The sequence below is a fragment of the Nothoprocta perdicaria genome, unplaced genomic scaffold (assembly GCF_003342845.1).
Source record: "Nothoprocta perdicaria isolate Ctin4 unplaced genomic scaffold, notPer1 scaffold_1, whole genome shotgun sequence".
Taxonomy (NCBI): domain Eukaryota; kingdom Metazoa; phylum Chordata; class Aves; order Tinamiformes; family Tinamidae; genus Nothoprocta; species Nothoprocta perdicaria.
Genome location: NW_020454093.1, coordinates 15129123 through 15146528, shown reverse-complemented (window position 1 = coordinate 15146528; position 17406 = coordinate 15129123). Strand labels below are relative to the sequence as shown.

The window sequence follows — 17406 nt, the reverse complement described above, 5'->3', positions numbered from 1 at the left end:
GCTCCAGGGGCCGGCATCCCACACGGAGCTTCGCAATAATCTGAAGTACGTCCTCTGGTATATAAAGTTCTGCATTATTACAATTTAYAAGGCTCTAAGTGATGCAGCTGCAACACTGGCATTGAACTCAAATCCCAAGGCCTCTMAAAGACAGAAGAAACCTTGTTTATTAACTCCTGTTAAATTAACTGCACTGTTAACTCACAGCAATTATTATGTAGAGCTTATATTATCTCTCTGATTTTTATCCTCATCCAGGGAAAAAATGGCCCCAATAGYTAGTATTAATATAATGTCAGCGACAAATGCTATCACATTTTGCAGTATGTTTAGGAATGAAGTTTTCATTCTCTTTAATGACTTGTATGGGAAACTATCTGGAAAATAAGAGCAGTAATCCCTATAGAATATCTGGAAAATATAGAAGTGTTCCTGTGTATGATATATATTTCCCTATACGACAGCATGCCCATATATAACAATTAAAATGTATTTCCTAAAGCTTTATGCTAGAATTACTGCTGTCTCACCTGCAAACTTGTGACTGGGCCATATAAGACAGCACGGTACCAATAGTACCTATGACAGCATGGGTTCTGCTCACTGAATCTCCTGCTATGAGGTTTATTCTCTAAGACAACGATTAATTTCTCATTTTCCCATTAATCCTGCTGGCCAAGACCTATCCCATAGCTCCAAACAGTGGGAACCATCCTGCTGCAGTGCCATTATCTCAGGTGCTGTAATTCACTTCAAAACTGCTATGAACTTCTGCAAGGGTCTTGCTTTAGGGCTGTACATCCTCATAAAACATKTGCTGACCACTGGCATCACTAAGCTAATTCATTCAGTCCTTTCATCATACAAATGCTATGGAGGCCAAGTGAATTCACACTGTAATTTCAAAATCAATGAAGTTCTGGGATGGGCTTAAATGTTAAAAGAATCAATAAATGTATAATTTTTCTATCATGACATTTCACTTCRAAAGTTGGAAGGAGTGCTTGTATGCATGTATGCAAATACATATTTATAGACTGATGTTCATAAAGGAGATAAAATACAGTTGGGTTTCTAATCTTGAGCTTGTTGAAGCAGAAAACTTTACAGGACTAGGAAACTAGTTATCTTACACTGACACACCTCTATAAAAGATTTATACAATTTCATAACTCAGTAATACATACAATCCTATTTAAGTCACATATTAAAAATTCTTAGTATGCTTGATGATCTCAGTTTTAATGAGTTTTTTAAAACTCTTCCTAAAGGGCTATGAAAGAGGTGCTGGTTTCTTCTAGTCATCTTCACTGTTTCTCTCTGACCTCAAGCTAACTAGTCCACAGCTTGTGGTGGGTATGTGTGAAGGTGCTGGTTGGGCTCAGATGGATCTTGTCTTGGGCTCTGATGCCCACTGCAAACATCTTGTTTTGTCTCATTCGCTCACTTCTCTAAATGCACTCAGGGTCTGTTTCCACCCCTCTGTGCCATTTCACCCCTAAAGCAGGAAGACTTTTTACTTGGGAGACAAAATTTGACATGCTGTGATTTCACACCTTGTTTGGTGCCAGTTAGAGATCATTTGGGGTTGGAAGGTTTTTGAGACAGAAATCTGCAGGCAGAACAGACCTCTGTTTTGGCAAAAGCAGAGGTGAGAATGCAACAGCTGAAGGTCCTGCACTTCCAAAGCAGATGAACAGAATGTGTGCGCAAAAGAGCATGTCTGGTGACACACAATGTGAACATCTAATTTCCAAACTCTACGTCACATCAGCTGCTCTGTAAGAATAGCACGTTAGTATTTCAATGAACAAATTACATTCATTGCAYGCACAAATTAACTTACAAAATACAACAGCCAGTCTTGATATTGTTGCTGTTTTAAAACTTAGGTGCATAATCTCAAAGGAAAACACATTGACCTTTATTTTTTTAATATCAAAAATACAAGTTTGGGACTAAATTTCACTTCAGAAACACCTGAAGGTAATTTTGCAAAATAGCCCTGATAATTGCTGTGAAGGATTTAAAGGGCACATACCAATTAACCCACCCACAAATCTGGCTAAGTCCTTTTGCAAAGATTTGAAAATTTGCCCAGTTACTGGTCTGGTCTATGGAGAAATTATTTTTTTCAGATTACCTAAAATTCTCTTTTAGTTAGAGCTGTGCTATGATTATTGTTATGTTCAGTGCCACTCAAACCTCATTCTAAGAAACACGATTACAGCCTTTAGATAACGCAGGATTTACACTTGTAATTTTTAATGGATTGTTATAATGGGCAATTGGTCTAGAAAAGGAAACTCAGTGAAAACTTTAAATTACTCTTCCTACAGAAAAGCCTAAGGGTTTAAGTCCAGCCCTGACTGTGGGGCAGGCTCCTGCCTGGAAGGAAGCTGTGTCCAAAGCCAGTTGGATGGTGCAGCAGTTTGCAGGATACCTCCTGCTTGCGCACACATCCTGACTGCAAAACAATCCCTTTCTGCACAAAGCAATTGGTAAACAGAGATTCAAACTAGGCTGCAATGAGGACAGAGCCAGATTTGCAATTTTTGTTGTAAATTACCCCTTTCAGGATTTGTTTGTCATTATATGGATTGCAATGTCATTACTGGATGATTTTTCTAGACTGCAAATGGGTATCAGGCATTGCACTGTGTTTTCCCTTTCTTCAGCACAGTATTGTCTGCTAAAGAATACACTCATTTTTTAGACATATTTTTCCTCTTCAATGATGTTACTGCAAACTGACTCTCTTTGAAAGTACACAGGACGGAGAACAACAGAAAACATTAGTGTATTACGAAAGATACAGCCTCTTTTTCTGGGTCTCAAAGCAGTGGGAGAAGGATACAAGGCAGGGCACAGCTACGTAGGTGATGCTACCTTGAGGCCGAGAACCTTTTCAAAAACATCTGGAAAGAGCTGCCCTGGGGGAACTCGGAAAAGGGATGTGATAGGATAGGTAAGGCTTTCCAATCAGAAATTTAGGTAGGTAAGGACTGCCACTCAAAGCTAGTTCAATAGTCCACCTTTCTGGGTCCTCYCTTTCATCCTGACAAGCCACTAGTTTATTATTTACTGAACAGTGACTGCAGAAGTCCTTGAAGGTTATTTCACTACCATAGTTAGTCTAAACAAATGCAGCTTTTCTTATCTCCTTAACCCTCACTCTGGACTTGGTTTAAGTAAAATCTGTTGTGTAGCAGCCTGATAGAAGATAACCTTCTTGCCAGCCTCAGTACGCTTTATCTGAGAGACCTTTCAAAAATCTCCAACTTGCTGTGATTTGGCACAACAGGTCAGTTAACTGCCAGTGGCATTAAATTCTGAACCTACAGGAGACATTCAGATAAAATTAATCTGCATTCAAACCAAGGAGGAAGTTTTGCGGAAATGGAGAGCTCTGTTGCTTAATGCCGCTCGGGAACATTCAGTCCTGCCCTTATTCTGCCTCCTGGTCCTGAACTAGACGTGGGAGGATCAAACCACAATAACGTGCAACCGCCCGGGACTGGGACAGCCCGGTTCTAGGTCAGCAGCTGCTACAACGCCTGTTCCTTGCTCAACGCAGCAACAATTTAGAATTYCCAAGTTAATTTGCTGACAGTCAGGTGGCAACTTCCAACTACTCCTTCCCTGCCGCGACTGCCTGCTTTGGAGGCAGCAAAGCTCCCGGGAATCCTGCTGCTCATCCCGCTGCACAGGGCTCTGTCACAGGGCTCAGCAGACCCGGTTTGTTCAGCCTCAGCACCAGGCAGCACCAGTCTGAGTGATGCATCCCTGATTCAAGCAATGCACAAAGCTCTGTACTAATGTTTCCCTTGTTTCATGGTCTGGGATTGTCAAAAACTTTCTTTCAGTGTATATCAGCAGATAACTACATCCTCCTTATTGCCCACGATTCCTTTTGTAAATGCTCCATTTAAGGGGAAAGAGAAGAAAGCATCTGTCCATCTCGTGAAGGCACAGGGAGACCTGAGGAGACTTCTGTGCTCCTGCGCGTGGATCTGCACAGCTCCCCTGCACAGCCTGAATGTGTCATTTCTACAGATGCAAAGAATAAGCCTGTGAGCACAAAACACTCATGGTTTATCATGGTAAATGGCGGAAGCTACTTATTAAATCAAAATTGAAAAGCAGAATACAGCCAGCAGTCTTCAACGCAAGTAGTCCAGGTGGCGGTCAGAAAAGAAAGCCAAGCCACACAGCTCTTTAGCCAGACGACAGCACACTGGATTGTAATTTTCTTAGTGAGAAACACTTCTGGGAAAAACACAGCTGATGTCTAAGAAAACAAAATCCGCAGTCTAATTGCACTTTTTTCCCTCTTTTTGTTACCATGCCAATTATTAAATTAAACATTGTCCACAGCAAGACAGCACAGCCAAAATTTACAATGGGTCATTAAGCAAAACAGTTGTTTGGGGAACATACTTAAATGGATTTTTTTTCTGCCAGCTAGGAAGAGTACAGCATTTTGCAATGAAACTTTTCTTTGGACAAAGAAAATACATATATACACACAAATATACACACACAGACATTACATAAATATATAGATAGAAAGATATATAAAAACAACAAAAACCACAAGCTTCAGGCCTTTAATTGTTATCAGATTGGCTTACTCCTAGGCATTAACCTCACTTCATTGATCTGTTCCAGAGCTGCTTTTAGACCTTTTCTAGGTTTTCATTCTACTTGTCTGGGTTAGCATGTGGCACAGAACGATGATATAAATAAAACCGTTCCCAAGCCATTATGTTGARCGTGACAAAGTCATAGAATCATAGAATGCTGAAGGTTGGAAGGGACCTCAGAGGTCATCGAGTCCAACCCCCTTACTCACGCAGGGTCACCTAGAGCACGTGGCACAGGGCTGCATCCAAGCGGGTTTTAAAGATCTCCAAAGAAGGAGACTCCACAACCTCTCTGGGCAGCCTGTTCCAGTGCTTTGTCACCCTCACAGTGAAGAAAGTGGTTCAAATGCTGAAAACTAACTTATATCAACTATTTTTTGAGAAATACACAAAAGGTACTGTTACTTATTGAGGTGATACAGAAAAGATTTTTTTGCTGTTTTTGGAAAGATCCAGTAGATAAACCAGAATAGGTTGTACTTAAGTGTTCCAGGTAAGGGGATTAGTGCAAACAATACTGGCAAAGTGTAAAGAAAACTAGTTTTTCATTTTGGTTCATTGAAGCTGTGGATTTCAGAGCAAGCATAATTTAAATGCAGTTGCTATAAACCATCAAATAATTTATTTCCAAGCCAATATGTGTTACTGCCTGGTCTGCTTTTGCACAAAATGCAGATTAAAGAACATTACCTCTTTGAGGCACAGAATGCTGCCAGGAATATTTAAAGCCAGGATGAAACTTGCTGGTAATGAAGACAACCAGCAACAGAGAAGGGAAGTGAGGAATTACCTTTGCCACATGTAACACTGCAGGCTGTCCAGTCTCCGTACTGCCAAAAATACTCAGGCTCTCCAATCTCATTCTCATGGCTTTCCTCTTTACGCACAGTGTATTCATACATGATCCCAGGGTTAGTCTCTTGAAAAAGCAGCTGGGAAAAAAAAAACATGGTTTATTTAATTACTTATGATTACAATTTACTGACCCAAAGCTCTTCAAGTGTGAAAGCAGGAGAATTAGCAATCTCTAACRCAGCTCTCCCATTTTGCAGCCTCTTGCCAGTTAAAAAAATGAAGACTGGCAAGCATTTAATTTGCGCGTTGGCAGGGCTGCATATGCCCCTCTCTAAGACACGGTTGTTTGCCACGCACTTCTGCGAGCGCAGCTGGGAGGAACTGGGTCAGCATAATTGGTATCCTATTGACGGCAAGAAAAGATCATGCAAAGTCCATCCAAGACTGCCTGAAGTGCCCTTGATCAAGGGCTAATGCCTAGCCTCATTATAAATGGTAATTTCCCTCCCTATCTGAAATAGCTCTTACAAAACATCCAGGAGGTCAGTAAATAACAGGCTTTATTCAGATATGCTTCAGGATTTTTTTTTTTTTTTTTTTGGCGTTTCTGTCATTCAGAAGGAAAATTCTAATTGTTAAAAGCAACAAGAAGTTTGCCATTGGCTGACTGAGAGGGGAGGAAARGAGAACATCTTCCAGAGACAAAACACTGAAGCAACAAACTATTACTCTTCCTTCTGATCATCTCCTTGACTCGGATCCTGACAGCAAAGTTGTCATAGGGGCATCTTCTCCTCAGACATTTTCTCCCCAGACATTTAAGGTGTGAAAATGGTTTCTCTCACACCTTTAACGTTGACTGCAAGTGTTCAACTGCATCACAGGAATGATATATTTAGGGGGAAAAAAGGGTATTTTAAAAACAGTTTCAAMGAATTTACAGAACCTGGTTACATTTCAAGTTGAATTGACGGAGCAACATGAAAAAAGAAACAGAGCAACGTTAATCAGTGGATGCTAAGCAGACCAGTTCCACTTACTCTATGCTACTTGCTGTTTCATGCTCAGCATAAGCCAACACTGCTGTCACCCTTCCCAAGCTGCCACCGCTGCTTAATATCAGCTCTTTTTGTGTGATGAAGGGTTACTTTTCATCTGAATGTGACGTGTATCACAGCCCCATGTGCTAATTCACAGTGGCACAAGAGGCAGAGAAGCTCGGGCAAAAGACTGACCAACCAGCGGCATAAAAATCACTATTCCATTGGAAGCAGTGCTGCAGTATATTAATTTTTAATAATTATTTAATTTTGACTTATAAATATTCTATTTTAAAAATAAAAATATGTAAAATATAAAATTTATAAATTTATAAYTTATTTTAATAATTATATTCAATAATTGTGAAACCATAACACCTTACAGATATCGCCCTATCAAACAAGGAGTATCTTTCTCTAYACTATATTTCAACTCATTTTTGAGAGATTAGCGTGACTTATACTAAAGTATACATTTTTCCAGCCTCATTTTTAATAACCCTTTGTGTTCTGCTGCCATCTAAACTTAGCAAGCTCTGCTCAAGGTCTCCTGTTTACCTGTATCCACACTGATTCGTTGGTGGGTCCCACAGCAGTCAGGTTTTCCAGATCGCCTGCTCTGTCATACTGAAATATCGTTCCTGCCACTTTGTATTCGCCGTTCCACTGGATGATGAAGCCTCCATTCAGGTAGTATTTCTCTGGGTCTTCACCTCGCACAGCGAGGAAGTTTCCAGCCTCTGCCACTTCTGTGACTTTGATGCCCCTTGCACCTTTTGGAATTAGCCCAATATCAACGTATCCTAAGAGGCAATACAAGTTCATGGAAACAAGTAACAAAAAAGTCATTGCACATTAGTTATTTGTCCCTTCTCTTAAGTCATTTAACTCACTGCCTGTTTTCCATCTTTAGACTTGCTACTGCAAACTACAAGCCATTCAAATGCCTCATATTACTAAGAATAGTTGAACAGATAATATAAATTACTGACTTTCATAAGGAAGTTAAATAGCTGTCATGTAYAAAGTTACCTATAAAAGGAGATGAGATTATTGGTATGTGTTTTAAGAATGAAACCAGAACATTTATCAGTTTTGTTTGTGCAATGGGCAAAGTGACATGAAACTCTGTACTTCTCATCTCACAGGGAACTGTTACTGCTAGTGAATGAAAACTGCAAAATAGAAACTTCACATACAAATTTTACCAGAAAATAAAACASCTTTCTTGCTATTGCTCCTGAATGGGCTTTAAAAGTTGGATGGGTGACAGGTTTCCAAGCAGAAGCCCTGGGGTGGAAGCTGAAACTCATACTGGTTTATTTTAAGACTTGCTACTGGATGAATAGTGCCTCAGTTCTTACTCTACATTGCTGAGGGTAGGAATTAAATTCTGGGACTTGAATCCTGTTCACTTTCTTTGTGTAAATCAGCTTGTCACCTTTGACTACACACTCCCATGATGGAGACAAGTTGCACTGACCATATTAGATGTCAGTATCTAAAGGATCTGTCTACTTGGGCTCCTTGTAATTAAATTTCATATATTTTTCCTGTGAAAATGTTCAACAGAGAGAGTTTTCTGGTTGCCATTTTTTTGCAAGCTTCCAAGACTGACTGTGGAGATTCAAAATATTATGCCTTTCATAACTAAAGGGTCCAATTAAATTCTGCAAGATTACTGAATAAGAAAATAGAGACAAAGCCTACCGTTTCTCCCAAATACTCTCTACTTTCAGGCAGTGGGAATGTATTAAGCACAATGTGTGATAATGTAACTAAAGGCTTGATTAGAAGGCATGCTCACAAGTGTGTCAAATCAAGACAGCATAGAAAATTTCAATTATGTCACATCCTGAGAGCTTGGCTTTGCAACCCTGATACCCTTTCCCAATATCTTTTTGGATGTAATTAGAATAACATTTGTTCAAAACAAGTGTAACAACAATACATTTTTTTTCCTGCTAGAACATGAAAGTCTGTGTCCCTTCACRTTTTTTTTCAATTATTTTTGTCTGAGTCATTTGCTGTTGCTCATAAACCTTATTTTAAATGTATTTTAAATGTCTGCTGATAGATTTTTTCACGTGATGAGTATTGCATTCCCTTTTTTTTCCATTAACTAAATTATTTCCCATTTTCCCATAATCTCATACTAATTTCTATATGCTCCAAATCACTGCTGAGAAGGCAACGTGAAGAATAAACACACGCAACCCATGTTGTAGTAACAGCGCTGTTGCAGTTGAAGGGCTTGTTTCTCTTCTGCCACCACCATGAGACAGGAGTAATTCCACAGAGGAGGGTAGTACCCATCAGTCAATAATGAGACCCAGCTATTCCTCCTTATCACATCAGTTCCCATCCCGCTCTCCAGTCTATCACATCTGTGAGCTCCTACATCTTACATGAAATGCAGCTTCTCTGCAGCTTGATTCCTCCCTGTATTTTGTGTGTCCTTACCAGCAGGCTCTGGGCACTACTGCAAGAATATTGTGTAGGGAAGAGCATGGGCTCCCAGCAGGGTGCTGGGTTTGCAGGTCAAGGCATGGTTGGATTCACCCTTTCCATGAAACAGAGGGAGCACTGCAGCTGTGATGGTAAAGGGAAAAAAGTACAGCCCAGAGACAGTCTCTAAGGCACCCAGGAGAACTTCCAGACTCTTGGATCTATGTTTGTATCATAGTCTTGTCCAGGCTCCATTTCAGGGCTAATCTCAGGCACTTAAGAGATCTCTGCCTGATCTTGGGTTTATGCAAAAAGTAAAAGACRGGCAAAAGAGCGTCATGGCATGGTTTGATTCAGTCCTGATGAGGAGCCACGGTCCCAGCATAAACCTTCAGGTTGGGCCAAGCACAAACATGGTTCCTCACTTCTCCATCCCTTTGCTAAAATTCAATTTGATAGGAGTTATGTGTGCCTAATTTTACCTTCTGCAGTACTACATCTGCRCCTCTATGTACAACATATCCTTATTTTCAGAAATAATCTAAAGTCAAAAAGACTTCCCTTCACAGAATGCCCCATTCCCCTTTCTTGCTATCCACTTCCTCCACATCTGCCACAGYGTCCCTTCTGTTGTCCCTTCTGCCTCAGTCCTCCTACCCCAGCGCTCCTCCTCACGCAGCAGGGCAGGTCCCTCTCCTTCTCGAGCTCTCCTTTCCCTGAAATCAGGGATTTCCCCCTCTTTCATGTATTCTACMTTAAATAAAAGCAGATCCTTAATTGCAGAAGTGACTTCTTTGCCCASGCCTAGAACTTCTCCGTCTTGCCCATGCTACAATCTTAGTGGCCATAAGCAACTGAAGTGACTTAAATGATTTTCAAACAAAGCTCCAAGTGTGAATCAAGTACTCGCTAGCATTAGTGTCAATACTGGAGACCATCTGTGCAAATTTGATTTGATTTCCACCATAAAACACTGATGGAATCCACTACCCAGATGAAATACTCCTGCACCTCTGCTGGATGCCTCTGGACCACTATTCCTATGCTGCATCCAAAGGAAAGGTAAAGCATTTTAAACAGAAATTCTAGTAACCCCAAAGGTTCTAAAGTTGCTTTTTTGTTGTTTTTGGTTTATGGTTTTTTTTTTTTTTTTTTTTTTTTTTTTGAAAATGAGCAGGTAAAACCTTAGGTAAAAATGTTTTCTCTGCCCTGCTATGAAAGACTGAATTATTACAACTCTTTACTAATATTTTATTAGTCTGATCTGATCACTAGTTGATTTGAGGACTTGCAGACTCTGCCATAAATTTGTATTGTAAGAGAKAACTTCACATGCTTGTCAGTCAGAAATAAAAAGAGAGTCAGATAGTTTGAACAAAAATTAATTCCCATTTCCACTTTACCGCCTGTGAAGCACCAGGGCAAACCACACATCATCTTAAAAGCTCAGTGGCTCACAGGCTCCTGCTTTTCCTGATACTTTTCCTTGTTTTTTTTCCATTATGGAGTCAATTTCTGCAAAAGAGAAAGAGCCTGCAGAAGAGATTCACTCTATTGAATCCAAATGCAGTGATGAAATAATTTTACTTAGCACACAAAATCCCTCAGTGGTTTCTCTCAGTGAGACGTATTGAATCCTGAGGTAAGAAAAACAAATTGAAGATATAATACTGTATGAATTTAAATAAAATACAAGAAATGTCATTTTATTCTGCCACGTGTATGGCTGCTTCAGTTAGCCAGGACCCTTTGAGAAATAACGTTCTTTGAAAAGAACCTTCAGATCATTTTCATCCTTGGAAAACTCAAACACAGAGGCAGGGTGAGTTTTAGGCTGCCTCTTCCATCTCCAAAAGCATCATCACGCTCGTTCTCAACCAGTTTCAATTTCCCCTTCTCTGGTCCAGACTCTTCACCTGGATACACCCCACAYTGGGCATCCTGCAGCCTAAGGGGTTGCTGCCATGGGCAAAGAAAGACTCAGTTCTCTCCGTGCAGATTCAAACCACGTTAACCCTTCAGGGAGCTACTTTTCTCACCTTTGACACCTGAGACATTCTAGAGAAACTTATACAACCATCAGGCATGGGAAGTGACTGCAGTTGCCAACTAATATTTTGGTTTTCCTCTAGCATTCGAAACACTGTCAATATCTGATCAGACATCACTGTAGCTGTTCAAATCAGACAAATCAGACACTTTGAAATCAATCCCCAGACCAGACACTTGCAGCATTTCCTTGATGCTTTTGCATCACCTAGATTAGGTCTTTTTTTTTTTTTTTTTTGGTAGCTAATCACATTCATTTTGTAAATGCTATTTAGGGTTTTATTATTATCTGCATAGCTTGCGCAGAGACCTGCTGGTCTCTAACAGCATTAGACAACTTGAACTAATCTTTTTCTGGCTCAATCATGATTCACGGCGAAGCATCATCCATTTGCCATTTGCCATGCAGATTGATAGTTTGCACAGTCACTCAGTTTGCAATACGAGGAGCTACTCGAGTCTTTTTTCGGGAAATGATTTCAACAACAGAAGATTGTTTATAAAAAGAACTCTTTACCAAATCCTTCACTTTGATTAAACATCATCTTCACTGTATGACAAGCAGAGCCATCTCCCAGGCAAACTCCACACTGGTCTTCCGTTGCGTTGGAATTTATCTCATAGTCACAGCCCACAGTCTAGAAGGAAAAACAGTTTCAGAATAAGCACAGTCTCAATAATGACACACTCAAAACGCTTTTCTCCCTGCCTCCAGTATACTCTGCCCTTCCAAGAAGGGGAAGAATCAATTTCCTGGAATAGTGCATGTTCTATATATGGAAACAGTAGAAGTTGTCATATCTAGCTCAATTCACATGTATTGTATGAGAGTTTAAAAAAATACAAAAACAAAACAAAACACCACACACACCGTATCATGAAACTTGCAGAAGTGACCAGATACTGTTACCCAAGATGAAAACGTACACTACAAGCAGCATATAAGATTTTTTCCCTACCCCCCCTCCCCCCCCCCTTTTTGTTTTTCTTTTTTTGGTGATGGAAAAGCAGCGATGTCCTTCCAGGAATTCAGTCCAACCCCAAAACAAAACCATCTGACATATTTTGAAGTTTATATCCATTTATTTGGATTCGGACAACCCTACCTGTCAAGCCTACTTAGTTACAACATGCTCTAGACAGACAAGCAGGGGTATAAAATGGCAGAGTCAGTGCTAAGCCAAACATGAACCAGAATTTGGTTTCTACCAGTGAAGAAAGTTTAAAAAAAGAAAGCTCTCCTTGTCTAAGGCCACTGCTGGTGAGGAGCACAGGTTCAGAGCTCGCTGCAGTATCTCTGTCTTGATGCAATCAGAGCTAAGCTGCAGGCAGAGAACTATTCCCCAAACTCCCCTGAAGGCATTGTGATAATAATACTATAAAAATATGCCAAAGAAAGAATTCTAAAAATACATTCAGCTCATCTGAAGTGATTTWAAAAGCTGTATTTGAAAACTCAGAAAAACAACTTAGCAAAGCAACTTCCAAAACAAAACTGAAAGTGTACTGTACTGTTCAACTTTGCACTTCTATTTAACTGCTTTAGAAACAGAGGGAGTGTTGCCTCCTAACCTGCATAACGGTGCACTTGAGCTCCTTGATCTCATGAAGTTGTTTAAATGATTGCTGTGTTTTAACTACTGTTATCACAATCAAATATTAATGAAGTTTAAAATATATTAACAGTGGTTTGTATCAGACCCCACCACCCTTACAGGGAAGCTGCCTGGGGCTCTCCAGCTAATTGAATCTCCAGTTAATACCATTTTTGCTATGTGTTAGCTTCATCCATAGCACATCTTCATGCACTTAACGAATAGAGGACAACATAGTCGTTCAAGGAGTGTGCTTCTAAGTCACCATGATTATTCTAAAACTCATTTTTCCACACTTCTCTTCACACAGGGAAAAAAAAAAAGGATATATCGATTTTTTTTTCTTTCTGTTTGAARGATATGAAGCCAGGACTATAAGAATATCTAAGACGATTCTCTGCTTTTTTTTTCTTCTTCAAATTGAACTTTTTGGTGCAATACCTGCTAAATCCTAAAACCTTCCTGAAGTATGAGACTCCAGGTATCCCCTCTTTTGATTCTGATCTCACATTACTTTCAGCACAGCAGCTACCACAATGACTGTAATCTTCCGACAGGAAAATATATCCATTAGACTAATCTGGGCAAAACATCCTTCATATTCCAATACTTTTTTTCTGATCTTTCAAGTGCAAGAAACCCCSGACCTTTTCCTCTGGGTACCAGTGATAAAGACTAGCTCGAGAAGATGCTAAAAAAAGGGAAGGCCCCAAGTTAATAATTGCGTGAAACCATGTCACATTTTGCAGTTTATTCCAAAGAGACTCGTGTATCACTTAATGCCAACACTCAATCAACATCTTTGATACCTGCTGTGGAATACAAAAAAAAATGTGCCAAAAAGCCCTGCAGCATTCTCGGTTTCTTTCTTTCTCTACAGAAAGACACTTYTAAAAAAGGAAAAACATTTTTCTCACTGCTATTGCAATGTCTTTCACAGAGGCATACCTTGGTACCAAAGTACTAGGTTTATGAGCGGTACAGAATGTTACAGAGATAAGCTCATGCTAAGCAGTCTCATGACTACGTTTTTGCCTCCAAGCATGGAGCTGTTCTATTAAGGATGGATTTAATGAAGGTACCTGAATACCACTGTGATAAGAAAAGGATGATCCCTTATATTGAGGGGAGTTCAGATTTTACTCTTCACCTGTTAGTCAAGGGTGCACTGCAGTTCATACTTGCACTGCCCGAGAATGGAACTAGGTTGGCAAATAGTCATTTTCTTAAAAAACACTTTTTTTTTTTTTTGCACTACATTTACTATCAGCACATTTGTTAATTGTCTATAAAGTTAGCAAAGCCAGTGTTATCAGGCTTTGCATTAGAGCTGTACAAGAATCAGGCTCCTGGTGTTTTGGGAGTCCTGCATGGACTGAATATGACTCCAGTCGTGGAGTCCTGAACATTTTCTCTTCTACAGGGAGGTCACTTGGTGTCTCCACATGGGCTACACTGTGCATTAGCTCACTCAGAGACACCTGACAACTTTCTCACATGCTTCTGTATTTGCCTTGACAACATCCCAATGTCACCAAAACATGGTACCACTGTGACATGAAAGAAATCCCTCTGTCCTATACAGTTACAGCCACAGAAACTCCTATTTTGGGCTTCCTCCAGCTTGAAACACTGTCAATACCTGATCAGACATCACCACTCTTRTCTATATGTACATCAGGGTTGGTGCCAGGGTCCCGTTGATTGAGGCCACCCAACACCACAGAGCAATAATTTCCTGTATTGCAGTAAGCCAGCCTTCCTTGTACCCCCTATGGCACTGACACAATGGCATTTGTATTGGCAACAGGTCATCATGTTACAAGGCCATTAATGACCACCACAAACTGAGACATATTTCAAAGATTCGGAGTAAACAGCTCCAGCAGTCATTCATTATAAATATACATGAACTTTAATTTTCAGGCCTTGCTCTACTTCACCGCTCCAGTGAATATCACATCATTTCTGTCATTCATCAGATTTATTTCCAGCTCCTCCTCCTCCCTTAGCTGCTTTCCTCATACTTCAACTGCAGATACGAAGCAGCAATGTTTCCTACAACTGCTTTTAATAACGTGTCTAGCAGTTCTGGTAAGTTGCACGTGGAAGTGGACCTGGAGACAAGGGGCAGGTGTTAATAGAAGACAAAACCAGCAGCAACTAGGTGTGCATTAGAATCAGACCCCAGGTCCTCGTCCACCCTCCAGCCGGGAAGCAGGCTGTTTCAGTGGTTATAAATCAGCATCACCCCATGCAGCCTTAGTCACCGCCCTGTTCACCAGGGGCCTTTTTGACACACCTGAGACTAGTTTTTCTTATCAGTCCCATCACATGGCAGACATCAACTGCCCAACTGCCTCTGTGCAGAAAGGAGAAGCAATTTATTTCCTACTGTTTGGTGACTAGAAGGAAACTGTCTTGTTGCCACTTCCAGAAAGAGACTTTTGAGTCAGAATGGCTGCTGGACAGCAGATACAGAGTCCTGCTGTCACTGGAGGGCATTACTGGGATGCACTGTTTGAATATCCAAATTTCAGGAATGACATATTATGATTTTAAGTTCTTCCTCCCACGTCCAACTGGTTTCCAAATGAAGAAATGATGATCCTGTCATGTTTGGCTATAACACTCCTTGAATGGGGAGACGTGTCCTGATGTGACATATCCTGATGTGATATTTCTCTTATCACTTATGCAGAAAGGGCTGAAGCAATGCCCTGCTGCGAGAGCAGCGGCAGGAGGAGATTCATGTAGCAGTAAGAGATACCACCAGTGCTATTACAATGAGATGTATAGTTTACTTTTTAGCAAGAGAATAAAAGCTCACTTTCCTCCCTCCTCTCACACAGCAGTGCCACTTCCAATAGAAAGTTAATCATCTCTTAGTGACAATTGTGAATTATCACTGAGAACAGCTCATGGCTTTGCATGACTGAAGGATATTTGAACCCTCCAACTCTGTATGAGGAGCTGGAGGCCTGTTACAGACAGGGCAGATCCAGGTCCATGGCTCCCAGTGCCTGCACCACACGAGTTTTCACTTTTAGAGATTGCTGTAGTTCATATTTAACCAAATCCCTCAACCTTGAAAACTCATACTTGCATTGCAGCTCCAGGCACACACCACCGTMGCAAGATCCTTGCTTATCACCACTGTGGGAACAACCAAAGGTCCCAGTAAGAATCAGACTGATATATAACTTGAAGCATGGCAAGAGAAATTYTATGTTTTAAAAATATTATAAACAAAAGAAAAAGTGACACCCAAAAGATAAGTGCAGGGGAACACGGTTAAAMAGCAAACTAGCTAAGACATCTCAAGTCAGTTAAACTGATTAAAGTCAGTTAAATTTAGAGGAACAAATTCTTAACCGMATCTGGGTCTACATGTTTTGTACAGGGTCCACATAGAAATCTTCCTTGTCAAATTGCTACTCTACAAGCCAAACATATCCAAGCAACATGGACAGTGGGCCTAACATATAGCACATTACCATTTTTTACTCAATTGCTGGCTAAAATGAAATATTATTTTAGAGCTAAGAACAAAGACGAAGTGCTTTTGTGAGATAGAGGTCTGAAAATCTGAACAGRGCTTTATTAGTCACTGCCACTAACTTTTACAATCTCCTTTTTCATGTTGTTAGTGTATGYTGCTGTTAAAAGTACAAGAATGATGCATCAGACTAATTACATTGAATGCATTTCCAAGTTTGTGACCCAGATCGTATGTATTGTGCTTACCCAGTTGGACAAAAATACTAGTGAGTTACACCAAGAGAGACAAAGCTTCCACTAAAGTGTTGTGCTGTGTACGTATTTCAGATAAAAGCATGGTGTCTTTCAGAAATGTCAGCTATTTGGGTTACCTATTCATGACTTGATCTAGTTTGTGGCAGTTGCATGGTTACGTTGTTCACTCCACGATTCTGATTCCTATTAAATCTGTTCCTAAGACAGTTTGAAGCAGTATTCCACATGGCAAACTGATGAYAAAACTGCATTTATGACAGCACCTGTACTTTGGAAGAATGTTTCTAATAAAGTTTTGAGACTTCCCTGTTCCCTAGAGCAATTTCTGATACAGTATATCTAATATATAGAAGCTGCAGTAAAGTTGTATTTGTTTTCTGTTCTGATCTATCAGTTCAGAGAAACTAAGTTTTTCTCCTTCTGAAACAGATATAAATTAGAATTCCCACAAACAGGGCTAAACACATAAAACAGGAAGCTTAGTCATAGTCATCCAAATCCATATAGGTAGGAAATTAAAAGATAAAGCTTCATGATCAGAACCTTTGAGATCAGCACTTGGATGATCTTCCTTGGATGAGGGCAAAAGCCGTATTACAATATATAACATTTAATTAACACTACAATACGCTAGATATTTGTTTCCAGCTAACTCAAACTGCAGATTTTACGCAACTCTTTCCCCATAACAAATAAAATATTCATCCTAGCTCTCAGCAAAATCAGGTGCAAACTCTCCACTATGAACTCAAACAGGACCTCCTTAACACTGTATTAAAAACGCATGTTGTGCAAGCAAAACTTAAATCTTTACTGCTGCTCAGGCACTGGCATTCTAGCAGGAGAGAGAGCTGCAAGGATGGCATTCCTAGCCTAGGAAAACTGCAGGGCTTCCATCACTAGAAGTCTTCAAGTAAAATATCTATGAAGAATGAGAAAAGTGTACACGATTCTGTAAAGAAATTAAATGGTTGATCCGAAGTCCCTGTTGGATACATTTTTTCTTTGACTCTTTGGCTTACGGCATAGAATTACCAAGCTCCCTACTGCAAATTAGTATAGTTTCTATAAAACTCT

General features: G+C 40.1%; 1 protein-coding gene across 1 annotated transcript in view; it reads right to left on the bottom strand.

Annotated features, from left to right (window-relative positions):
• Positions 1-17406, bottom strand: part of ADAMTS12 (ADAM metallopeptidase with thrombospondin type 1 motif 12) — a 124241-nt gene that overhangs the window by 22885 nt on the left and 83950 nt on the right. The window contains exons 13-15 of the mRNA XM_026035710.1: positions 11496-11616; positions 7040-7284; positions 5437-5578 (exon numbers count right to left, since the gene is read on the bottom strand). Coding sequence (XP_025891495.1) covers positions 5437-5578; positions 7040-7284; positions 11496-11616 — 508 coding nt within the window. The remainder of the gene's footprint in view (positions 1-5436; positions 5579-7039; positions 7285-11495; positions 11617-17406) is intronic.